Source organism: Sorex fumeus, unplaced genomic scaffold (genome assembly GCF_029834395.1).
Source record: "Sorex fumeus unplaced genomic scaffold, SorFum_2.1 ptg000072l, whole genome shotgun sequence".
Taxonomy (NCBI): domain Eukaryota; kingdom Metazoa; phylum Chordata; class Mammalia; order Eulipotyphla; family Soricidae; genus Sorex; species Sorex fumeus.
In genome coordinates, this window is record NW_026606129.1 from 44253248 (window position 1) to 44279473 (window position 26226).

The window sequence follows — 26226 nt, forward strand, 5'->3', positions numbered from 1 at the left end:
TAAGATCATAGGAAACAGAGCACAGGATATTAGTGGGCCTGTGACTCACGGTAGGACTTGTGACCTGGAGCAGGGGAGCAGCTACTTGAAGAGCTCCTGTACCCCCATGCGACCAGAGTGCTGCTGGCTCTCCAGCAGGGAGCCTGCGCCCGCCCGGCTGGGCTGGCAGAGGTGAGGACAGGCTCCAGCCCAGCCCTGCTCTGCGCACTCTGCCCTCAGTGACCTCTGTTTGGTTTGTTGATAGGAGTTGCCCGGGTGATGCCGTGACTCACCATGTTGTGGGGGGTGTGAGTGAACACCCTCCCCAGGTCTCCTCTGCTGAGGGCATTGGTTCTCAGGAGGGTGGGTCCAAGGGTCCAGGGTGCCCCTGGGGCTTTATGATCTGCTTTCGTAGGGTCCTCACCTCACCTGCACCCAGGCATATGCCATGGGCATTGGGACATGTGAAAACTCAACTCCCTGCCCTCCTCTTGCCTCTCTGGGCTGGAAAAAACTGTTTTACCCCTTAATATGGAATCTCACTCTGGCCTTCTGGGAAGAGACAAGAAAGCTGTGGGTGGGTTGGGGTGTAGCTCACTTGGGGTAGAGCACTTGCCTTATATGTTGGATCCCTAGCACTGCCAAAAAAAAAAAAAAAGAAAAGAAAAGAAAAGAAAAGAAAAGAAAAGAAAAAGAACGCTTTAGGTATCTACCCTTAGGAGGTAGTAAAATGACCTTTTCAAAGGTTTTGATGTTTCCCAGTCAGATGGGTTATTGATGACTTGAGTTTAAGAAGCAGAGAAAATTAAAAGGACCCTCAAATATGGACTCTTTGGGTTCAGTGACCCAAAAGGAAGAAAGAATGGCCAAACTTTGGTACTTACCACCTGCCAGGCATGAGTTTTTGTTTTGTGTGTGTGTGTGTGTGTGTTTGTGTGTGTGTGTGTGTGTGCGCGCGCGCGCGCGCGCGCTTGTGGTGGGGGGCAGTAACTTGGACCACACCTGGCAGTGTTCACAGGCTAATTCTTGCTCTGTGCTTGGGAGTCTCTCCTGGTGCCGCTAGGGAACTGTATGTGGTGCCAGGGATTGAACCCAGATCGACAGTCTGAGCGCCTAACCCACTATGCTATCTCTCAGGGCCCAGACAAGACTTTACTTTCCCAGACAAGGAAGCTCATTTCTTTTTTTTTTTTTTGTCACACTCGGCGATGCACAGGAGTTACTCCCGCTCATGCACTCAGGAATCACTCCTGGTGGTGCTCAGGGGACTATATGGGATGTTGGGAATCGAACCTGGGTTGGCCACGTGCTATCGATCCAGCCCCCAGGAAGCTCATTTCATGGTCGGAGTGACCTCTGAATTCAGCAGCCTTGCTGTCTGTCTCCATTATGCAGAGGAGGAGGCTGAGGCTCCATGAAGTTAAGGAATTGGGCCCAAGTCACATACCTCCTCAGAAGGGACTTGGGTGAGTTTCAAACCTTGGTCATCTGGCCTGGCTGTCATAACCCCTCATAACCCCGAGTCAAACACACAAATAATTTTGGTGTAAGAATAAGGCTCTTTTGCTAATGAAGGATGAAAAGGGAGGCCATCAGCTTCAGAATGTGTCAGTAGTTCATTCATAAAATAAATGTCCAACACGTTGTATGTCCGCTAATTTTTCCACTTGATGTCACTGACCCATACAAAACTTAACTTGATGTAACTCAGTCTCCAGACAAAGGTTTTTTTCCTTCTCCTCTACTCCTTTTGGGATAGAGATGTCTGTGGTGGTGACACTCGGTGTGGGCTACACTTCTCTAGTCGTCTGCTTCCCTAGGCCAGGCCCTAGACACCAAGATTGCTGTCTTGGTGTGTCTTACTAGTCCTCTCTGGGGTGCCCTGTGTCATTTCAGGGTTCACGAACCCTGGTGGAGAAGAAAAATCTGCATATGAGCTGCAGACCCCCTCTGCCTCTGAGTTTCCTGGAACTATCTTTTTCCTAAGGAGAACAGAAGGTTATGAAACATAAAATACGAGTTTGCAGACATCCATCCACTATTTGCTCTTACCGAAAAGCAGCATCGATGAATCACATCTACCCAGTGAATACTTGCCAGTGCGTGTTTATTGAACACCTGTTATTCACCTGTAATCTTGTGATAGCTTGTTTTGAGTTCCAGCTGAAGTGTTTTAACTAAGAAGTGAAACTGTCTCATGCCTGGGTTTGTTGATTTTCTTTGTGACATAACTGGGACTTTGTGCTGGGCTGGGCCGCACCCTGTGCCCTGCAGCCTGCAGAATTGATCCCCAAGCTAAAGTGGAGGGAACCAGCAGAGTCTGGGAAACTGCATGTTAAACTAACACCCTGTGCCTTTATAATATGTTTTTGAAATTTAATTTGACGTCCAAATGAAAGACCACTTAATTTAATGCAACCCTAATTGTGGGGATGAGGTCTCTGGGGTCGAGGGCCAAGTGTCTTCGGATCTGCCTTGTAGATCTCACTGATCTTCAGGCAGCTCCCTGAGTTGTGTCAATAAAAGTGCAATTGACGATAGATATCACATCTGTTTCCACCTTTGCTCAGTTACTTGTCTCCACATGGCCACTGGATTTCATGGGCTTTGTAGTAGCGGGAATTTGAGTATCCCCCTCCAGACCTGTCTGGAAGAGTGGAACTCTGCCCGGGAGAAGTGTGTACACAGAGCTTGGGGGTGTAGCTGGCCACAGTGTGCTGGATTCCACTTCTCTAGTCATCTCTGGGGACCCTTCTTTCCTGTCCCATGTTTCCCTGTTGACACAGAGTTTGCTCCCTTCTGAATGCTCCCCTTCCTTGCTTCTGAATTGCCCTCCTGTCCCTCCGGTGGAGTCCTCCCAGCAGCCTTCACTGTGTGCTGCTTCTCTTTTGAGCTTCGAACTCCATGGCTTTTCCCCCCTGAAAGTCCTTAGAGCGCTGCCAATAGACCCTCCCTAGAACTTCTGCCTGAGAAGGTTCCCAGGAGCCTGAGTTCCGGCCTGCAGGTAGCTGTGTGCTAGCCAGCCTCTCCGTGACTCTTGCCAGGACTGTAAGCCTCAGCCCCAGGGGGGCTATTCCCCAGGTAGTGTCCCACTGCCCTTCCCTCCTGTTCCAGTCTATGTGTCCTCACCCGGAACCGGAGCTTCTCCGCCATCCACATTTGCATGCATAGCTGCGTCATGAGCTCCTCTGCTTTTGGATCCTCCTGAGTGTCTCCTGGTCCTCTTCATTCTTCCTCAAGTGCACCCTGGAATCCTTTCCTGGAGCTGCTCTCCCTGTCTCCATCCTCTTCTAACATCTCCATGACTTGGTTGATGTTTAGTGTTGAGATCCAGCTTGGTCGTGCTGCTCCCTTGTTTCCTGTTGCTCTGTGGATTAAATGGAGGGGCTTTAAAGACCCTGAGACCTGCTCCTGGCTCTCTCTGCCCCTCACCAGCCACACTGAACACTCCAAACCTGTCTCCTGGGGCCTCCTTCTGAACCTTTCTCATCCTGTTCATTTCTTGTAAAACTTACAAATTTTTTATTTGGGGGGCACTCAGCAGTGCTCAGGAGGTCCAGGGGCCCCTCATGGCGATTTTCTTCCAACCTTAGCAGGCATTCAAATGAGAGCCTGCGGTTGTGGGGCTGCTCATGTTCTGTGATGCTGGGGGCCACTGGGACCACCCCAGCAGCACTCAGGGGTCTCCAGCACCACACCTGGCAATGCTTGGGGACATCTAGGACTACACCGACAATGCTCAAGGGGCCATGCCTGGTGCTGGGGACTGAACCCGAGTGGCCACATGCAAGGGAAGGACCTTCAGCCCTGTACTATCTCCCCCTCCCTAAGTGGCCTTTTGTTCCTTCACTGTATCTTTCCGGTGTTAGCCGTTTCACAGAAACAGTTCTCATTCTGCGGGTAGTGTTTGTGAACTGATGGATATAATCAGGTCATTTTATTAAATACGCAAAATTAACATGAGCAGGGTTTGAGATAAGCACAAACCACCTTTGAGAGGGTAAGGGCTCAGCATCCTGGAGACCAGCTGCCCAGGTAGAGTATTGTCTGCTGACCAGAGAGGCAGCGGGTAGGGGCCTGTGGTTCCTTGCTGGGGTGAGAGGTCATGTAGGAGAAGCAGGGGACAGAGATGACAGTAGTGTATGCCCTCACGGCAGCCCAAGCCAGGAACTTCCTTAGCATGCAACACAGGTTTCTAGTTCTCTTGTCAGAAGTGCCCAGGCAAGGAATGCTCACACACCAACAGCCTTGTTGAACTGTTTCCTGCTGTGACTCTTGGTTCTTGGTAAACATATTTTCTTTGCCCTGCTTGAGTGTGGACACTGGTCAATTGTCTACCTTGGGTCTCTTCCCTGCTACCTCCCTTTGTTGATAGCATCTCTTGCATACTAGCATGCACTTGCCCGCCTCACTCCGAATCCCCCCCCCTTCCCCCCACCCCCCACTGCCGGGCTTCTTAGAGACCCTTTCCCATCCACCCCTCCCATTCTCAGAACTGCTTTCTTCCTCATCTGCATTACACTGGACCTGGGTTTGGGACCAGTTATGACCACAAGGAAGTTGGGTCAGCTGGGTTTTTTTTTTTCTTTTTTTGGTGCTTTTCGGAAAAGTATTGTGATCGTGTGGCATCGTGAGACTTAATTTTTTGCTTTTCTCAGTCGAAAGCTGTGCTTTTTCACATCTCTGAGCGCTTGGTCTTTCAATGAATGTCAAATCATTGAAAGGAGTTAGGTTTTAAAAATAGTATTTCTTTGGGTAATGAAAGTACGCTGATTTTAGCTAAGTTGGAAAATAAAGGCAAAAAGATGACTAACTTAGTAACCACTACTCATGGTTTGTGAGTTTTTTCTATTTTTTTTCCCTCTGCCAAATGCGTTATGTATGTGGGAACATAATGCTTTTTAAGTTAATGCTATATTTGATCATTTCTCCATGGCATGAGCGTGGTTGAAAAATGGAACTTTCGTCATTATTTGATTTTTCATCATTTTAATCTAATTATTGACCCATCGTTAGAAATTAAGGCTTGTTCAACTTTTCGATTTTTGGTGTTTGAGCCACATCCACCAGCTATTATTTGTGTTTATCGCAAACCCTGTTCATGTTAATTTTGCTTATTTAATAAAATGACCTGATTATTGCCTTTTTTTTTCTTTTTTGTTTTGGTGGGGGGAGGGTTACAACTCCTAGTGTTTAGAGGATCATGCAGTGCTGAGGATTGAACTTGGGGCTCCTGCATGCAAAGCATGTGCTCCACCCATTTGCCTGCACCCAAGGGTTGCTGGAATTTTTTCATCAAATACCACGTGACTGGAACCTCCTCCCATGGAAATATCTGTCTAATCACAATCACTGAATATGTAGATCTAGAAATGGATACACTGGGCTTGAGAAGTGACATTTTAAAGTCTCTTCAAGTTGAATTCATAGATCATGTATTTCTTTAAATTGGTGCAATAAAAATGGCTTACTCTTGATTAGCTGATGTTGAGTCATGAAATTGATAGGAAATTGATAGGAAACTTGATAACTAAATATTGAGTGAGCTATAGGGAATTACTCCCTAATGTAGTAAGAGTTATAAACACTCTGATATGTCCCTCCGCCAGAATGCATGGTGTAGAGCTGCAGATGATTGGATGCCTCATTGTTTGGGTTCAGAATTATTTGGGGGCTTCATCTTTAATTTCTGCTGGATGGTTTGCTGGTGATGGAGGGCTCATGACAAATAAAAGGGGTGTCCAAGGAGTGTTTTTGTTGTTTGGTTGGTTTTTGGTTTGTTTGGGTTTTAGGCCACAACAGGCCATGCATAGGGCGTGCTCCTGGTTCTAGACTCAGGAATTACTCCTGGCGGTGCTTGGTGGATCCTGTGGGATACTAGGGATCTAACCTGGGTCAGCCACATGCAAGGCAAGTGCCCTTCCAGCTGTGACAAAGCTGTACTGTTGCTCCAGCCCCTCCGTTGAGCATTTAAGTTTCAGACACTTTTAGCGACCCAGAGGTCCTCAGTGGTGGAGATTGTTCTGATTTCTGTGGCCAGGGTTGGGAGTGACTCTGCATTGCCAGCCCAGGGTGAGGTAGGACTGTGAGAATCAGGGTTTGAGAACAGTTCTACCAGCCCCTTCTCTTCCACAGCGTGGTCCCCCCACTACACCCCAGGCCCTTGCTTTCAGAAAGGTCTGGGTGCCTGTGAGGAGCTAAAAAAAGGATAGTTTCCATTCTGTGATCATCTGCCCATTGCCATCTCCCCTATCACCAAGCCCTCTTATTTTCAAGACATCCAGCCATGCAATACTTAGAAACAGTTGCCTGAAAATACCAAATTTGCTAAGAAGTCTGAACACTTCTTTCTTTCTTGCTTTTTGGGCCACACCCAACGATGCTCAGGGGTTACTCCCGGCTCCGCACTCAGGCATTACTCCTGGTGGTGCTTGGGGGACCATATGTGCTGCTGAGGATCGAACCCGAGTTGGCTGTGTGCAAGGCAAATGCCCTATTCACTGTACTATCTCTCCGGCCCAGCAATGTTTTCTTAAAGAATACCTGAGAAATGTTGTCTCACCTTTTTCTTAGTTTATACAGGTTGTTGTTATCCCACTAATGAATGCCTAAAGTTTATGTGAGTCTGGTAAATTTTTTTCTAGAATGTTAATATTTTTTCATCTAATTTTTAAATTTTTCATTAAAAAGATAAAAATTTCACTACTCTTTTTTACAGCCCTGAATCCTTTCTTCCATCTTCCTTCCTCTTTCCCTCTGTAAGCTTAGTTCTGTGGTCTGTGTCCTTCAGTTTATTCTCTACATATTTTGTTCATTTGTTTTTTCCATATATTATAGATATGGGTAAAATCACCCAATACCAGTCATTTTCTTTTAGACTTATTTTGCTTTTCATAGTCTCTTGAGGTCCTGATATTTTATTGCAAATGTCAAATTCTCATTTTTTTAATAGTGAAATAATATTCTATTGTGTATATACTGTAGCACTTACATTGTTCATCGATTTGCTCAAGCAGGCCCATAACTTCTCCATTGTGAGACTTGTTACTGTGTTTGGCATATCGAATATGTCACGGGTAGCTTGCTAGGCTTTGCCATGTGGGTGAGATACTCTCGGTAGCTTGCCGGGCTCTCCTGGGGTGGTGGGGGAGGAATTGAACCCGGGTCGTCTGGGCTGGCCATGTGCAAGGCAATGCCCTACCGATGTGCTGTCGCTCCAGCCCATGTGTATATACTAGATCTTCTTTATCCATCATCTGTTGATGTACTACAGTTGTTTCTATATCTTATTTATTGTAAATAATGCTGCAATAAACAATGGAGTAGAGATCACTTTTTGTGTTTGTGTCTTCATATTCTGTGGTTAGATACTTAGAAGTGGAATTACTGGGTCATGTCATAGCTCTCTGTTTAGCTTCTATCTTGTTTTTGCTTTGGGGCCACACCCATTAGTGCTTAGGGGCTATCCCTGGTTCTACAATGAAAAATAACCCTTGGAGCTGCTTGGGGGACTATACATGGTACCAGAGATTCAGACTCCAGGTGAGGGCCAGCTGCATGCAAGGCAAATACTTTACTTTTGGAACTATGCAACCAGTCCTTATACTTAGCTATAGTGATTTCCAACATGGTTGCCACGATGTCCCTTTTCACCAGCATTGTGCTTTTGGTGTGGCTCCCCCTAATAATCAGTGATGATAAGCATCTGTGCCTGTTGGCCATCTGGTTGTCCTCTTTGGAGAAATGCCTATTCATATCTTCTGCCCATTTTTTAATTGGGTGACTTTTTTTTTTTTGCAGATTATTTTGATTCAAAGTGTTATCAAGAAACTGACTGAAACGGATTTTTTTTTTGGCGGTGGGGGTGAGGGAACTTAGGGAACCACACCCAACATCACCCAGGGCTTACTCCTGGCTTTGTGCTCGGGGATCACTCCTAGCATGCCAGGGATCCAATTTGGGAAGACCTCATCAAGACTAGTGCCCTACCTACTGTACTATGGCTAGGCCCTTCAACTTAGAATTTTTGCCAGGGACAGCTTCATGAGAGAGAGCAGTGAAGTTTAATGTCTGTAGAAGTTTTGTTAGAATCGAGAGAGGCTGCTCATTCTTGGGAGAGATCAGATGTGTATTTGAGGGCTAGTCAACTACTCATGGTACCTGGTTTCCTGCGGAAACAAAGGAGTAGAACCCCAGTAGAGGTTTTATTTCCTTTGATGAGTTAGATATGTGACCATGGGCAAATCATAGAATCACTTTGGGATGCAGTTTTCTTTTCCTGAACTTGACATAAAAAATTTCTGTGATTCTCTGTAACAGGACTTGAGAACTCTTCACTCTCTATCCTTAAAGCTCGGTGATGAACTTTTTATTATATCATGTTTGTTTAGTGACATTTTCACTTTGGCGGAGCTTTTTATTTTTTAGTGCCAGGGATTAAACCCAGAGCCTCACCCATGCAAGACAAAACAAATGCTGTACCACTGAGCCAAAGCAAACCCTTTATTTGACTTTAAAATTTGTACTTTGCCTTTTTAAATGATGTTGCTATTAAATTGTTTTTAAGGTGACTATTGTAGGGAAAATTTTTATTTTAATTCTTCACTTAACTCTCTAAGCATGTTTTGTATCACCTAGAACTTTCTCATTAAAACTTGGAGATGTGAGAGCCAGAACCTCTAAGGGATTGAAATTGCTAAAAAATAAAGAAATGCATATTTATTGAATAAATTTCCAAGTGCAGAGCTTGTAGTTGCCTCATATTTAAATGAGCCAAAGTTCTTAGCCTGGTGCCTGACATTAAATGGGCACTTAAGAAGTGCTTCTCCTGGACCAGAGAAATAATCTTGGGGTTAAAGACTCCAGTTCAGTTCCTTGAGTCCCAACCTCCGCACCCCAACTCAGGAGTGATCCCTAAGAGTCAGGAGTAAGCCCTGAGAACTTCCGAATATGGCCCGAAACCCCACCCTTCCTCCAAACAAAAATGGGGGGAAAAAAGTATTTCTTCAGCAAGAGAAAATGCAAATAAATGCAAGTGACACATTTTTAATTTAATAGACAAGTTTTCCTCTATTCTTTCTTGGTAAAGGTAAAACAAACATTAAAACCCCAATATAGATTATAATGGCCATTTTATTCATTGTCACCTTCCAAAGATTGACTTCATCTAATTAAAATCCTATTGAAAACAGAGCCATCATAGTATGTACTGGGCCTGTGCCATTTAAATGGCTAAATAAACACAGCATGGTCTTTCTGTGTTTTTGTGGTTTTGGTTTTTGTGTCACACCTGGCAATGCTCAGAGCTAACTCCTGGCTCTGTGTTCAGGGATCACTCCTTGCAGTATCCAGGGGACCATATGGGGCACCAAGGATGGAACCTTATGCAAGCCAGATTCCCTACCCAGTATACTAGGTCTCTGACCCAGTCAATAGTTTTCTGAGATGGTAACCTAAAAGAAAATGTAGTTTTGTGTGTGTGTGTGGAGGGGTGAGGAGGATTATGTGTATGTGTGTGGGTGTGGGTGTGCGCACATGTGTATGTGCACGCATATGTGTATATGTGTGTTTGTGTGCACATGCATAGAGAATTGAAGAATCTGTTCCTCTCCGGGCATGGCATGTGCTGTGAGATGTTGAATGAAGGAAAACTAATTAGGGATTATGGTGGAGGCTCTCTCCAGGAGCTGGTCACAAGTAGCTGCATGCCAGGCTGTCCTGTACCCCTGTAGCCCTAGGCACAGAGTCTGGTGAGCTGGGCAACCACCAGTGGTCAGATCACCCAAAGAGGCAGAGCTGACCTGCAAGGCCATAAGGCTTTACTTTGTCACCTGCCACCTTTCATTGTTGCTCATCAAACCAGATTTCTGTTGAGTGTTTTTCCTTTGAAGAACACAAATTGCTTGGCCGGCAGTCCTGTACAGATTGACCAATTTGCTCTTCCTGTTAATCCAGCATGTTGAACAAAGCTGGAACAGAGTTGGTGGGAACAGACGTGACAGCTCAGCTTGCATGCCATCTATCTCCCTGGGTGATGGACTCTGGCTGCAGTGGTGCAGGGTTACGATGGGAGCGGAATAGGAGGCCCTTTAGAACCAGTGGTCAGTGTTTGGAAGCCTTGTGCCATCTTTGCCCTCCTCTTGGACCCAGGGTTGAAATGATGATGGGATGTCTGGACCCTGCATTCTTCTATGCATGAGTGCTTGGAGTAAAGCCTCTGCTTTCTGCTGCCTGCCCGCTTTGGGATGTATTCCCTAAAAGCCAGCCTTTGTTCTGTCCCCACCTCCCCGCCTGGAGATGAGGTGCGTACCCGCTTTTTCTGCGCCTGAGACGAGGTGGAGCTGGCTGGGAGGGGGTAGCTGACAGCAAGCTGTTCCTTAGCAGCCTGCCTTCTGCCACGGGAGCTCGGTGACTGGCAGGGGTAAAGCTTAAAAAAAGAAAAAAGAAAAACAATCCGAGAGAGACTGCAGAAGCCTCCTGCTCATTAATTCTCTATGGCAAATGTCAGGAAGACCTGCTCTCAGGGCCCTATTTCATGGTCCTTCCGGGATGGAGGGTCAGCAAGCCCTCCTTGGGGCATTTCCTCTTCTGACTTTGGGTTCTGGCTGTGCTGGGGTTGCACGTAGCAGGCTGGTCAGTCTTCCTGAGGGGGGCACTCTGGAAACTGGGAGCTAGCTCCCGAGGGGTAGGGACTCCTGAATGGTTCTGCTTCTGAGCAGGACAGAGAAGCGCAGGAACTTTCTTGTACTGATCTGCACCTACTCATTCAGTCAGCTGAGCTAGTGGTCAGGGTTGGGCCTGTGCCCATCACCTGTGGGGGGCCGCAGGGAGAGTGACACAGATACCCCAAAGCAAGATCTGTGAGGAGTGAGACTCCTGAGTGTCAGACTCATAACTGCATTTATTAGTCATTTAATCAATCAGAAATGGTTATTGTTTTGGTTGTGATACGTTTAATACAGTGCATGTATAAAATTATATGTAGGCCCATTCATATGCTCACTTGACGACTAAGAGGAAACTTAGAAGTTTGATTAAATTCTTTAAAGCACTTGAACTTGATCCCAAATGTATTTAATTTGGTTTGGGGGATACTTCTGGCATTGCTTGGGAAATGGGGAGGTTGCTCTGGGCAGTGTTTCAGGGGTCTCCAGGATAGACCCTGGGCCTCATGCATGTGTCTGTTGGGCTCTCCCTGGCCCTATTATGTGCTCTTGCTTGCAAAGCAGAGCAGAATTTACCCCTCCTCTTACCTGGGCATCATTCGTGGCCACCGTCAGACCTTCCTGTTCTTTACCTGCCTCATCATTGCCTATCCAGGGGCCTATTCATAGCCACCTGACTTGGAGAACTGTTCATGCTCTGTTTTATAAAAGGCTTTAGTGGCAGAAACAGAACAGTCATGCACACCCACCCTCCCTTGTGTCTTAAAATAGATAAAACATTTCTTCCTGTTATATTCCCCGTTTCTTACAGATCGGTTGCCTTGTGTACTCGGTTGCCCCCTTTCTGTTTGCGAGTCATTGGTATTCATGATGTGGCTTATTCCCTCTGACTTTGATAAAGTGTATTCACTGTCCTTGTTCAGATGGTCATAACATGGTCCACCTCTTCACCTGTTTCTCTGCCTCAGCACTTTAATCCTGGAACTTTGCAGCTCTCTGGGCATTCCTGAAACCAGATGTTGCTGGCCAGTTTTTATTTTTCCTGCTCCACGGCATGGGATGAGCCATGCTCCAAGGAGCTCTCTTAACTTAATTCCCAGATCTGAGCTTCAGAGCCTTGACATGCTGGTGATGGGTCCAGGCGCAGCCCTTTGGGCCACTTTCTTGACTAGTATTTCTTGCTAATTCCACAAAGTCACATTGTTGTGTTCAATTTAGCTTTTACTTTCTAGACCATTTTAATTTTTGTTCTTAGAATTATATATTCCTCTGGGCATTGTCAATGTGGTTCCCCCCACCCCACCTTTGTTTTCTTTGGAGTATCCCAAACAGTGCTCCTGGATCTATGGACATGGTCAGTTATACTCAGCCCAGTGCTACCCTGGGGGTCATCAGGGCCATCTAGGGAGTTCTGGGGGGCTCCATCCTGGGGCATCTTGTATGCTAGGATGTGCTCCAGCCTTTTGAACTAGCTCCCCATACCCCAGTATAATTTTTTTTTAAAGTATCTCTTACAGACCTCATTTTATTTTCCTGCCAAATTTCATTTGTAAGTCATTCTTGGATATTTTCTCAATCCCTGATGTTATGGACAAGGCTTTGGTGGACACTATATTCGGATGCTGGACCATCCTGGATACAAATTAAACCTTCTGAGCCCCTTTCCATCATGGGCACAATGAGTGGGCGGAATTAGGTAGTGAGGATCTGAGAGGTGAACTAGCTATTTGGTCCCCAATGTCTGGCAGGCAGTTAGCATATCCTAAATAGTACAGGCTGAAGAGATGGCAGCTGGGCTTCAGTGAGGCTGTTCGGGGACCTCTCCCTGTCCCTGACTCTCCTGCAAGGACCTTGTTTGTACAGCTGCAGGAAGCCTGCGCCTGGGCAGGTTGGCGACTCTCAGGAGAGGGTGAAGAATTAGAGGACAGAGTAGGGACACTGGATTTGAATCCCAGAGCCTGGCCTGCTGGAATCCAATGGATATAGTAATAAGCCTATAAAATGGGAGTTTTGCTGTCAATGTTGCATAAATGATGCTATTCCTTGGTGTTGATTTATACCCTCTTTTCTTTCTTCCCCATTTTCTCAAAAAAACCTCTGGTTTATGTGCCATCTTTGAACTTGATGTCAGGGGTGTTCAGGAGGGCTTTGCTGTTCAGAGATGTTCCCTCCCGCTAGGCTGCCACTCCTTGGCCTGTGATCTTGGTGCTTTTCAATCCATAACGCTGGGAAAAGCTAATGAATGGCATTTCTACCTCATTTCCCTAATTATTGCTTAGAAAAACTGCTCTCTTCCTAATTGTTCATACTGGCTTATTTCCTTTTTTTTTTTTCCACAGAACTAAAGTGATGAGATGGTCGTAACTAACATTACAAACTAAGTTTGTCCCCAGGAACTGTGCTAAGTGCTCCGCCCTGCATCAATCAGTAAAGATTCGCCCTGTCTATGTGGCAGGTATCTTAATCAGCCATTTAGAAGACACAGTGTCTAAGAAGGTCAGTGAGGAGTCAGTGAGAAGGCTAATGAGGAGTCTTGACCAGACCTCAGGCCATTGAATTCCAAAAGCCTGGACTCTGAACCACTAAATGAAATTTGTCCTGTCGTTCATTCTTTTTGAGTCCTTCACCCTCGATCTGGGCTGGAGTGATATAGCACAGCGGTAGGGTGTTTGCCTTGTGCACAGTCAGCCCGGCTGAGCTGGGTTCGATTCCTCCGCCCCTCTCGGAGAGCCCGGCAAGCTACCGAGAGTATCTCGCCCGCACGTCAAAGCCTGGCAAGCTACCCGTGACGAATTCAATATGCCAAACACAGTAACAACGAGTCTCAAAATGGAGACGTTACTGGGCCCGCTCGAGCAAATCAATGAACAAAGGGAGGACAGTAACAGTGACAGTGACATCCTCGATCCATCCATCTCTTCATCCATCCATCCATTGTCTGCCCATTGTTTTCCATTTGTTTCTGGTGATGTAATATGCATGTAAATACTTACACTCAGAGCACTGTAAGATAAACGTGCAAATACTTATACTACTAAGGGATTTATTTCCTCATCTTTCTGCAATTTTTGCAAAGTTTGCAAATCCTGTTTCTTTCTTCCTTCATTTTCAAATCCACAGATGAATTCCCCTATGACCAACATTAACTCGGCCCTGTTGAGTTTGCTGATTTTTGAGGCATCTGTTAACTGTTCATTGATTGTGGGGAATTTTGGTTGGTTTGTTTTTTGAGGCCTATAGTCATCGTTACCTGGGAGAGATGTTAGATCAAAGGTGAAGAAATATTTAGATAATGTTATTCAGAATCCACTGTAACAGGAATTAAAAGGATTGTTCACTTTTAAACAGATGTTCATAGAACATTTATCATGTAGGGCAGAGATTAAGTAAGCTAGGACTAGCGCAGGGGATAATTCACTGGCCAGGGCTGCCTGTGCTGGGGACCTGAGGTCAAACCTCAGTGCCACGTGATCCCCAGGGCATACTGCCAGGTATGATCCCAGAGGTTCCTGAGCTTCACAGGGGTGACCCTGGTGGCCCGTGGCACTACACGTCCTGAGCCATTTTGCCTCCTTGGGCCCTAGCATTTAACCATCCAATGGAGTATTGCCAAGAGTGGCTCTCAGACCCCTGAGCACTTCTTGGAAATAAAAATAAAAATCGTAGTAAGATGAATTAAAAATTAAAAACTTAAGCAAGGAAAACAACTTCTATTTGGAGTTGGGTTGGGTAGGAAGAAGGGCAGGCTGTGGGTCACAGGGGTGGGGGACAGCCAAGGACAGTGTGGCTAGATGCAGTACTTTTCCCTTGCCCCCGTATTTTCCGAACTTTCCCGGAAGCATGCTTTTAAGCGGAGCCAATATTCATTACAGCCTGTTTACAACTGGAGCCAAAATTCATCACCAACTGCCTTTAACTTTCTTTTCCCTTTCTCAGACTTGCCATCCCATGACTTGAGTGCTACAGAGGTAGGACTGCCTATTGTAGCAGTAGGATGGGCTCCATTCTTGCGTTACAGTAGGAGATGAGTTCCGTTCTTGCATTGCATAGGGGGTGGGGTGCATTCTTGCATTGCAGTAGTGGATGGGGTGCATCCTTGTGTTGCAGTAGGAGGTTGCCTCCATTCTTATGTTGCAGCAGGGAATGGTGTCTGTTCTTGCACCTGCTGGCAGGTGGGAAGCCTGCAGGTGGCTTCTCTTGTGGCCACGGAAGCTGGGCTGTGAAAGAGCCAGGCAAGGACCCTACGAGAGCAGGCACGGGTCTAGAGCACAGCTAGGGGATAGGAAGCCAGCTTTGGGGGAGGGGGAATCTTACAATAATGCAGGAGTGGATTTTTGACTTCCTGTCATTTGAAGGGTGGGCATAGACTTACCCAGAGAATAGAATTCTGTCCCAGATTTGACATGTTGGGATGAGTATGTGTTCAGTCAACCCCTGGATATGTGTTCAGTCACCCTCACTGGAACCTACATACACTCCATGTATCTAATCCCCTTTCTCCCTCCCTCCCTCCCTCCCTCCCTCCCTCACTCCCTCCCTCCCTCCCTCCCTCACTCCTTTACCTGTCCATCCTGTGGACAAACCTTGATCTTGTAAGCGTAGTCTGGTGACCAGTGATAGTACTGGCATCAAATGGAACTTAGAAGTATGGTGTCTCTTTTGTCTGTTTTTTTTTTTTTTGCTTACTCCTGGCTCTACATTCAGGAATCATTCCCGGGTGCTAGAGGGACCATATGGGGTCCTGGGGCTCTAACCCAGTTGGCTGAGTGCAAGGCAAGCACCTTACCTGCTGGACTATCACTCCAGCTTCAAAGTGTAGCATCTTGGGCCCAGTCAAGAGCCGTGGGTGATTGCCATGCACAGTCATCCTGGGAAGGCATGACCTAGTAGAGCCTCCTTACTGTGAAGCTTATTAACTGAGGCATCAGAGGCCTTTTGAAGAATAAAGGGAATCGTCCACGTTGGCCCTACTAGGCACAGTAAGGAGACCTTCCACTCTTCCTTATTTGCAGACAAGACAGTCATGAGGTAAAGGGAACAGGGCCACAGTGCCAGTGCAAATGCCAACAATAGTTCTTGCACTTGTCCAACAGGTCTGTGAGGCTTTGCAGGTAGTTTCCGCTGAGGGTAGTGGTTTTCAGCTCAGTGAAGCTTTTCCCATGTACAGGCCTGGAGACAGTTTCGAATGCCACTTTTGTGGGGAGAGGGAAGGGAGCTGGCAGGTACATCATGAAGAGGCAAAGCCAGGAACTCTGCTAATCAGTGCTAAAATGCCTAGGAAGCCCCTGCAGGAAAGAATCATCTGAGCCCTCAGTAGCTGAGGCCCAGAGCCCAGTACTGTCCAGGGCTCAGGGCCTAACCCACAGGAAGTCTCTGGCCTATTTCAAACCTGCCCAGATTTAGCATAAAGTTATGATTTAGAATGAATAACAAGTCAGTGTTTGAAGAGTTAAAAAAATTAAAAAAGAGAAGAACATACACATTATAGGTGCATGTACACAAGACAGCTTCGAAGCCCTCTTGCTTCCTTTCAGTGGCTGTTTCCTGCTTGGACGGCCTGTGTCGCTATCTGTGAAGAGTGGACGGTATTGCTCAGGTCCCATCCTAGGCCATACGTCTCCTTTTGTATGCTGTTTGACTCCCTGTTTCCCCCCAAACTCAAGCAAAGGCATGACAACAGCTCTGTGGCTGAATGAAAGCATTTCTAGTTTTTTCTTTTAATTAAGTCTGTTTGCTGTGGTGGGGGTGGGGTCATACATGTTAAGAAAAGGCATTTTAAATCCAGCCGAGGGAAGAAAAGTGATGCTAAAGGGTGCAGGTGTTCAGAGGTGGCGTTGGTGAAGCGCAGACTCTGCTGTGGCCCAGGATTGAACATATAAGCTTGACTGTCTGAGGCGGGGGGAGGGGGGGCTGTGGGGGTGCCCAGACGTGCCAGCGCCTCCCTTTCTCCCTGCGTGTCACCTCTCAGCCCCTCTGCCAACATCCTTGGAAGACATTTCCTCCATCTCCGCATCAGTTCTCAGAGCCAGCCCGTTTCTATGGCAACTGTGAGATTGAAAGATGAGCAGGGAGCGGGAGGCAGGCTCCGGCGAGACCTCCGGCTGGTGGTGTGTGTCCCTGACGTCACCCTCGGTGCGCCTGGATAGGACGATTCTGGCTACTCCCATTCAGAGCTGCCGTCCTCCCGTTTTATCAGCCAGGGCTGCTGGGGTCTCAGCGAGCCCTGCCAACTGCTTCCCTCCGCCCCCCTGGCGCCTCCTTCCCCTTTTCCCCCCATCCCCACCCGCACCCCACCCCACCCTTAGGATTTTTCTTGTCACGGGGCCTCTGTTCTCTTTGGCTCCAGACTGGCCTCAAGAATGCCCAGCCTCACTGGGGCATATTTCGGGGTGCTCCTGTGCCCCGTGTGGTGGACGGGCAGGGAGGCAGGGCAGCGTTTCACTTGATGTCGATGGCGCCGTGAAGTCCATTCTTCCCCTGCGCAAGGAAACTGACTATGCAGAAATTCATCGAGGCGGATTACTATGAGCTAGACTGGTACTATGAAGAGTGCTCGGACGGTAATTATGGCCCCTGCTGAAGAGAGCAGGGAGGAGGTGTCGGGTCCCCAGGAGAGGGGGTGGGGTGCCCGGTGGGGGGAGAGGTGGGGGCAGGGGGCTGTGGAAGCAACCCTGCCAGCAGCCAGACGTGGCACAGAGAGTTTCAAAGACAGGTGGGCAGGGCTGTGCCCAGGGACGCGCTCTTCTGCGGTGTGGTGATGGGGGACGGTGATGCTGGGCCCAGATTGCAAACTTGCCACTTGCAGTGGGTTGAGGGTGAAACGTGAGTGGGGTACAGATGCATGCATGCGTGTGTGTGTGTGTGTGTGTGTGTGTGTGTGTGTGTGTGCCTGCGTATGCATGCAGGAGGCTGCACGTCCCCCATCCCCTGTGCTGTGATAGTGCCCTCAGGAGTGGCTTCTCGGCTCAGCCAGTGGTCAACGATGGGCCTGGACGCGTCCATCCTTCCCTCACAGCCCAGACCTGGGGGGCTGTGAGAGAAGCTGGGAAAGAGGCCAACGCAGCTGTGCCCCCTAGCAGCCATTCACTGAACATTGTCACCTCCAGAAATGGGGGTGGGGAGGCACTGAGAGGGACTGAGAAACCTGTCTGTCCGTCTGTTTGTAGGTCACTGGCTCAGTGTGGGCCGGGAGGGTGTGGCACATTCCAGAGGAGACAGGAGGAGTTTGTGCGGGCAGTTCTCTAGAGGTTTCAGGAGTGTGGCACCAGCCGAAGCTGCTCTCTGGAGAGGCCTCTGGGGAGGGCCCTCGGCCCCTAATTGAGGCTGACATGCTCGCTCTTATTTTACTGCTTCACCCACTTTCAGCACACATCTCCCAACCAGAGTGATCCCGCCCAACCATCATTGTCACAATGGCCCCTTCTCTATCCCAGCTGCTCTCTCTCCCTTGAGGCAGGCTTCCAAACCGTGGACCAATCCTCCTGACCCATGTTTTTACTGTCCTTGGGTGTGAGTCTCATACTATGTGGGTTTTTTTTCCCACTGCTTCTTTAAAATGGCCTTCAACCAACACACACACACACACACACACACACACACACACACACACACACACCCCAGCAGCATATGAATCCTGAGTCTGCGCCCCAGTGATGGCATGTACCCAGCCCCCCTCCACCCTCCATTCCCCTCAGGGAACTGACCGCTTTTAATTGACTGGGCAGTGTCACCTCACTCTAACGGTGACTCCATTAGATCACCCTGAATGATGGAACAGGCCAGAACCGGCCTCCCTGGTAAACCGAAGAATCACTCCCTTATCTCTTCCCAGTTGATTACTGCTTTGACCCTGGGCTGCAGGCGGGAGGTATATATATGGGGGGTGTCTAGAGGGGTCTGCAGTGGCAGCCTTCCTCCCCGCTCGACATGGTGATGATTAAACGCACAGAAAAACTCTCTCTGTTGAGCCCCACTGGCCCCTCCTGTTAGAGGGAGTCGGTATCGCCGGAGGCCGTGTGTGTGTGTGTGTGTGTGTGTGTGTGCATGTGTGTGCACACGTGCGTGTATTTCTTGAGTAACCATGATGAGTGGTGGGAACAGCTCCCAGGATCTTGAGGAGACACATGGGGTGAATTCCTTTTACACCCTTTGGATATATAATTCCCGACAAACCATCCCAGCCCCCTCCCTGCCTCTGAGAGCACTTACAGGGGTGCTCCTGTTTCCTCAGTGAGTTGTAACTCACAGAACCGCCTATAAGATTTTTTTATTGAGCTCTGGTTGACATGTAACATAATATTGCTTCTCACAGGACAGAGTAAGGATTCAATATTTGTACCCTCCTTAACCTTTAAATTAAGTACATCCTCAGGAACCCCTGGGTTGAGGGTTCCTGGTTTCTACGAAGCCTGTGGATGAATTGGGTATGGCAGGGCACCCTGAGATCCAAAGGAGAGGTAAGGTAGGGTGTGGGGAGGTTTCCTACTGTCCTGACTCGAATGCCACACCGCCCAGCTCTCTGGACAGTCCTGTGTTGCAAATAGCGATTGCCACTGATGAAGTCCAGGCCGATGGGCCCGTAGATGCCTGCTCCAATCTGGGTGCCTACCAGAGGATTTTATTTACACAGCACATTCTCCATTAAGACTGACCCCAGGGCACCTTCATTTCTCCTCCTCTAACAGAACAGGAAAAGGATTCAAGATGCCACTCATCTGTCCCAGGCTAAATAGATATTGATTGCAGTTCTTGTTGGAATGTGTGATGAGCAAAATTCTTACCTTTCCCTTCCATCCCAACTTGAATGCAGGGGAGATGGCTGTTGGGGCAGAATTTGCTGGGTCAATGGGTATTTTCATCATCCTATTTCTTTTTTGAAGTAAGCATAAAAAAAGTGAAACCCAGAAACAATCTGGTGTAGAAAACCTATAAAAGGTGGGTGTTCGAGGTGTCCAAAATAATGTGAATAATATCCTCACTTGCTTACGTATTTTTTGCTACATGGTCTGGCTCCTGACCTTGAGTGGATTCATCTACAAATGCTGTTTGCCTCTGTTTGGGTGCATCTTTAACATCCAAATCAGTGTTTGAGCAGGGCCCTGGCCTTGTCCGTGGTGATTCCAGGTAGAAGTCGACACACAGCATTGCTTTGTGTCTGGCATTTGCATTCTTCATGAGGAAAATTTCCAGGAAACTTTCCATTCTACTAAAAAAAGATGAGTCAAATATTTTGCAAAAAGATGCGAAATCACGTGTGTCAGGCTTCCTGACTTGAGTTGAAATCTACTCTGGGCGGGAATAGAGACTGCAGGACAGTCAGGAACCCTCTCACAGTTGGAATTAAGAAATGGAATGGGGTGGAGGGAGGAATAATCTCTGAGGCTTAGGAGAGTTTTATCCAGGCTTGAATACTTTCTCCTCCCCGCATTGTCAGGGTTTACTGTGTAGAGTCTTAAACGCCATCGCTGTGGTATAGTTAGTCCTGGAAGAGGGACATGGGGCAGGAGCTCAGAATAATCAGAGCTTGGAGGAGTTGATTGCCCTGAATTGAAATAGCCAGTGGTCAGCACCATAAAGCAATGGTCTGCACAGAACTTCATGAAAATGCTCAGTGTTGACAGTTTAAACTCTGGCGTCAAACAGGGTCATGTTTACCGACGCTGAGTGGGTCCTGTCTCTTGTTGCAAGACCTTGGAAACTGGGCAGACCTTGAAAGTCAGACCCACTCCAGACCTGAGGGGGGCTCCTGAGGGTGGTGGTGTTGGTGCTTCCCCTCAGTGGGTCTCCGAAACTCGGGCCAGTGTCGGTGGAGAGCATGCCAGACCCAGGGATATGGAAAGTGATTCTTTAGGTCTGTGGAGGGATCTTACAGTGCTTTAAGGCAGCCCTTCAAAAAAACAGAAGTGTGCCCGCAGAATTGGAGACCTTTTTCAAGTGCAAAGGACTCGAGTTCAAGTGTAGGTTCTCAAGTTAAAGAAACAGTGTGCGTTTGTAGTCGTTTTAGAAATAGAATGGTGGAGTGAGCACTGCCCTGGATCCTCGGGCTGGTTTCAGACTCAACAGGACTCTGTGCTCGGGGGTCCATGTGCTGGAGGCCTGGGCCTTGATGAGCCTTTGCCCATCCAGATCTTCATGTGGAAGACAAAGGCACCTACCCTGCCCCATACCATGCTGAAGAGTGGAAGGTGTTTTGTAAATGTGGCATGCCGCACCGGTGCTTTTAATTTTATTTTCTCATCCTATTTGTTAGCTAGGGCTCCTTTGGCAAAGGGTGCTAGGAACTGGCCATTGTAGATTGGCCACCTGTTCCTTGCCGTGGGCTCCTTTGCCATCATACACCCGCCTTTCCCTTTTTCGCACTCGCCTGCTTGAGTGGCGAGGCAGGAGCAGGCCTCTTGGAACCAGCTCTGCAAATGGAGAAACCCCAGGAGAGGATTGCAGCAGAACCTGATCCTCTGATTCCTCTGTCCATCGTGAAAATCCAGACAGAATCTAAGGACAGTCACGTGTGCTCTGTTAGTTGCTTGCAGTGACCTCTAACCTGTGCCCCCGCCTGCAAGGCATGGGTGCCTGCCTTGTGCGTGGAGTTTGATTGGACATAGCTTAAGCGTTCACTGGAAAGCCATGACTAGTGCTTGGAGTTAGGCTCCTGCACTTTGTTTCCCAAAGTCTGAGAATGGTAGGCCCCATGTTCACAGCTCCATTAATTGTGGGATAAGCCAGCGGGGGTGGAGGTGATGTTCCATCTCCAGACCCAACACTCTCTTGAGAATGAGTGGCCAAGGGGACTTTTATTATTATTATTATTATTATTATTATTATTATTGCTTTTTTGGGTCATTCCCGGCGATGCCTAGGGGTTAATCCTGGCTTTGCACTCAGGAATCACTCCTAGCGGTGCTCGGGGAAACCATATGGGAAGCTGGGAATTGAACCCGGGTCGGCTGAGTGCAAGGCAAAAGCCCTGTCTATCCCGCTGTGCTATCACTCCAGACCCCCCCAAGGGGACTTTTAAAACATGAAATAGAAATGTATTATGCCCATTTGGGTACCATGAACAGTGTTGGTTTGAACTGTTGCCCCCTACCCCCCTTATACAAGGATTGTTCCCAGTACACACAGCAGGTCCAGCCGGTTCTCCAGGGCTGCCACATTCGCTGAATTTTACCAACAGTGTAAGTGGGTTGACTGGAATTGTAGATGTGGAACCTGAGGGTTCTTGAACATCTTCAAATTTATGTATCCCTGAAGCCTGCCCCCTTTCAGATGCCAAGGGCCCATCTTGAAGGTTGAAGAAACAGTTATGTGTGGATTTTCAGCGTTAGGGAGGGTGATATCAGTCCCCTTTACCCTGCACATTGTTCAAAGGTCAACTCTCTGTGTGTGTGACCCTGCACATTGTTCAAGGGTCAACTCTGTGTGTGTGTGTGTGTGTGTGTGTGTGTGTGTGTGTGTGTGTGTTGCCAGGAATCATACCCAGGATATCCAGCACATGCAAGGCTACTGTCCCCAGCTCAGCTGTAGATTTTGATCACCAGCTTTGGTAAACTAAAGATGATATCCACCTTGAGATGTTGAAGCAGTGAAACTGCTGAGCTGACCAGAAGCCAAACCAAACCCAGAAGCCAGGTCTGAGGGACTTCCTGTTTCATTCATTAAATGGCATAAGCATGTGAGACCCTTGAGAAAACTGACCCTCAGTCACCATGGGGCAGCTCACCTCTAGGGAAGCAGAGAGGTGAAAGGCCAGGGAGCAGCCCAGCAGAGGGCACAGGCTGAAGAAGAGAGGAGGATATCCAGGGTAGAGCCTGGAGTGGCACTCAGGCTGGAGGCAGTCTGCAGGGGAGCCCCTGCCCCAGAAACCGGGAGAATAAGGCTCTCTTGTCCACAGGAAGTGGCATGTATCATGTGAGGCTGACCTGTGGAACTTTCTGGGGTAGTGAAGTATCCTGTGCTGTCCAGTGTGGCAGCCACGTGTGCCGACAGAGCTTTTAGCATGTGCTATGGAGACTGAATTTAGGGCTGTTTTTCCTTTTTGGGTTGCATTTAACCACACATAGCCACAGTGACTTGTGGCCACTCTTGGGGCAACCCAGGGAATATGATGTCTGTGGTGGTGAGTTGAGTGGATCTGGGGAGGGATATGCACATTATGTGCCCTGTGGGATGTGAGGGACCCTCCTCACTGGCCTCCCTCCTGGTGTTTCCTGAGACCTGTCCAAACTACTCCCCACCCAAGGCCCGGGTCACTTTGAAGTTCATCCCTGCCCCTGCAGTTTTGGGGGCTAAGCAGCTTCTGGAGGGCAGGGCAGGACCACCTGCAGCCATATACTCCAGGTTGAGGTCTGGGTCCAGGTATCTCTATTTGTCGTTTGATACAGGAATTCCTGTGCCTTCTGTGGCGGGTCATGCATTGCTTTGGCTTTGTGGGAAATCACTCCTTCAGAAGAGATGCTCTCAGGCCAGGCTCTGCTTTGAGTGTTGAAGTAGATGCAGATGTGGATGGGGGGTGTTGAGAATTCCCTCACATCCCCACAGAGGGAGGGAGGGGAAAGAAGGGTGGTTTCCAGTAGGAGTGGGAGATGTCCTGAAGATGAGCTAAAGCCAGAGAAACAGGAGGGCTCCAGATTGCCAGGGCAGCCTTAAGCTCAGAAAGTCTCGTCTTTAATGATCGTATGTGATCCATGTAGGCTTGGGCATCATTTATTCAGGTTATCCTAAACTTTCTTTTTGAACACCCAGAGACGCTGGGGGTACTCATGGTGGCACATGTCAAACCCAGGCCTCTTCTGTAAGCGACCCATGCACTCCAACCTTTGAGCTATCTCCTGGGTTAACTTACATTTGAAATAAAAGTTAAATAGAAGGGCTGGGGATATGGCTCAGAAGGGTGGAACTCACGACTGACATCTGTGTAGCCTTGGGCTTGACTCCTGGCACCACATTCTCTGCCTTCCCCCCCCCCCCCCCCCCCCCAGGCATCACTTAGCCCTGACAACTGCATCTCCAACTTCAAATACTACACTGGCCAGAACAGGCCCTGGTAGGAGTGTCTCCTGTTGCCTGCAGTCCTGGGTGTGTCCCTTCTGCCCCCACCCACCTTATTTTCTGTTTCTGTTTTTTGGACCAAACCCAGCAGCACTCAGTGCTTACTCTTGGCTCTGTGCTCAATGATCACTCCTGGCAGTGCTCAGGGAACTGTGTGGGGTTCTGGGGATCAAATCTGGTTGGTCATTTGCAAGGCAAGCATCCTTCCAGCTGTACGATCTCTCCAACCCCCTTATTTTTGAACAGTATAACCAAACTTGGTGATGAGTAAAATCACTTGCTGTGTTTTCAGATGCATGAAATCAGCTTTTGTTTTCATTTCCAAGTTCCGTGGCCCTGTGGCGCACACAGAACACTGAGTCAGTCTGATACGTGGTGAATGAATAATGCTGCACGTGGGGGTCTCCCTCGTCTCCACCTCCTGTCCCGGGAGTTCACGCTCACTGCCGTTTGAGTGAACTAATAAGCCCTTTCGTGTAACATCCACTGAAATGAAAGGAAGATCCTTTTTTTCACTGAGCATCTGTTTTCATAAACATCATATTTAAGGCGTAGGCAGGTTTCCAAAATGCATTCCTGAGCAACTCCTGCCACAGAATGGCTACGAAACCTTCCTCTGACAAATGAGAGATCTTCAGAGCCACAGATTGTAATCACTTTTGGGTTCCAAGTAATGATGGACAGTACATACATCTCTGGGCTGTAATTTGAAAGCAAAATATTATGTTCCACATGGACACACTTGGGTTTTTTTCTTTTAATTATTTTTTAATTGAATCACCATGAGATACAGTTACAAAGCTTTCATGTTTGGGTTTCAGTCATACAATGATTGAACACCTATCCCTCCACCAGTGCACATTTTCCACCACCAATGTCCCCAGTATCCCGCCCCGCCCCCCATCGCAACCCTTCCTCTGCCTCTATGGCAGACAATTTCCCTCATACTCTCTCTCTGCTCTTGCGCATTATGGTTTGCAATACAGATACTGAGAGGTCATCATGTTTGGTCCTTTATTATCTACTTTCAGCACGCATCTCCCATCCTGAATGATCCCTCCAACCATCATTGACTTAGTGATCTCTTCCCTATTCCAGTTGCCTTCTCCCCCAGCTCAAAAGGCAGGCTTCCAACCCCTGGTCCTCGGGTCTACTATCCTTGGGTGTTAATCTCACATTATGATATTTTATATTCCACAATTGAGTGTAGTCCTTCTATATCTGTCTCTCTCTTTCTAACTCATTTCACTTAGCATGATACTCTCCATGACCATCCACTTATAAGAAAATTTCATGACTTCATCTTTCCTAACAGCTACATCGTACTCCCACATGGACACACTAGTATAAGAATTTCTGAAAGGCCTGAAGGGATAGAACAAGATTAAGGCACATGCCTTGCTTGTGTCCAGCCCAGTTCGATGCCTGGCATCATGCAGTCCCCTGAGCACCACCAGGTGTGCCCCCCCCCCCAAGGCCCCCGTGCATTCCTGAAGTGGCCCCGGTCATCCCCAGCACCATGGGCCTGAGAAGCATCACCTTCTCACATAAAACCATAGGCCTGGTTGGCAGAGGGGCGGCAAAGGAAGGCCTAAAAAAGAAAAACCGTGAAGAGAGTAATGCAGTTCAGTAGGCACATTTGGCTGCCTCAGTAGAGAGCAACCCAGAGGATTTGCATGTGGAATGCAGCACAGTCCCAGAGCTCTGGCAAGGAATTCTTGATGATCAAGTCTCTGCACACAGCCTCCCTCTTGGCTAGCCCAGGGCGGGCACGTGTAGGTTCGGTCTCCTGGTGAAGCTTTGCAGAGCAAGCCAGGAGGTGGCTGGGGCCCAGACCCTGCAGAGTGCATTGATATTCTTCCAGAAGCCGGTGCTCAGGCTCCTTCCAGCAGGTTCCATGAAGGACCCTTGCTTTGCACAGTTACAGGCAGTATAGGCTCATGCAGAGGAATTACTCTCCAGAGAGTACAGCAGCGCTGAGACCTTCAGCCAGGCAACGCTGCGCATTAGTTGGCTTCTGTGTGCCTCCCTTTATCCTCTCTAGTAGAACAGATCTCCGTTTGGCTGTGAACATACCAACAAGTGGGGTTTGTAGATTGCCCCTGGAAAAAGCAGCCCAAAATGGCCCCATTCATTGCCAGAGAATGGCTGGGGTGTCTTGAACTGAGCGCAGGGAACAGTGGCTATGGGGTTCCTGCCCCCTTTGCTAGAAATCAGAAGGATGACTCCCTCTCCCAGGAGGGGGAATGCCACGTCAGGCCACCTCTCTGATTCGTGTCCGCTTTGAAGCACGCCCACAGGGACGCTTTTCTCCCCCCTGGGGGCTGGGCACGCCTGGGTCCCACCTTCAGACAGGTGCTCTGCTTCGAGCCTCCTTTGGTATGGCCTGTGCAGTTGCTATGTAACTTCAGGGACGCTACCATTGCTCAGGGTTTCCCGGGGGAGGAGGATGGGGAGGAGGAGGTAGAGGCGGAGAGTTTGCCTGAGTTTGCAGCTCCAGCCTGCCCTCCTCCCCGCTTCTGAGTAGACGGCAACT

General features: G+C 48.3%; 1 protein-coding gene across 7 annotated transcripts in view; it reads left to right on the forward strand.

Moving 5' to 3' along the window:
• Positions 1-26226, forward strand: part of TRAK1 (trafficking kinesin protein 1) — a 307958-nt gene that overhangs the window by 222069 nt on the left and 59663 nt on the right. For 2 of the 7 annotated variants that reach the window (XM_056128951.1, XM_056128953.1), the window contains exon 1: positions 17014-17203. The exons of 4 other annotated variants lie outside the window; for them this stretch is intronic. In XM_056128951.1, coding sequence (XP_055984926.1) covers positions 17140-17203 — 64 coding nt within the window. In that variant the 5' untranslated portion in view covers positions 17014-17139. Of the gene's footprint in view, positions 1-17010; positions 17204-26226 lie in introns of those variants that run through there. One more of the 7 variants, XM_056128949.1, reaches the window with a different exon arrangement.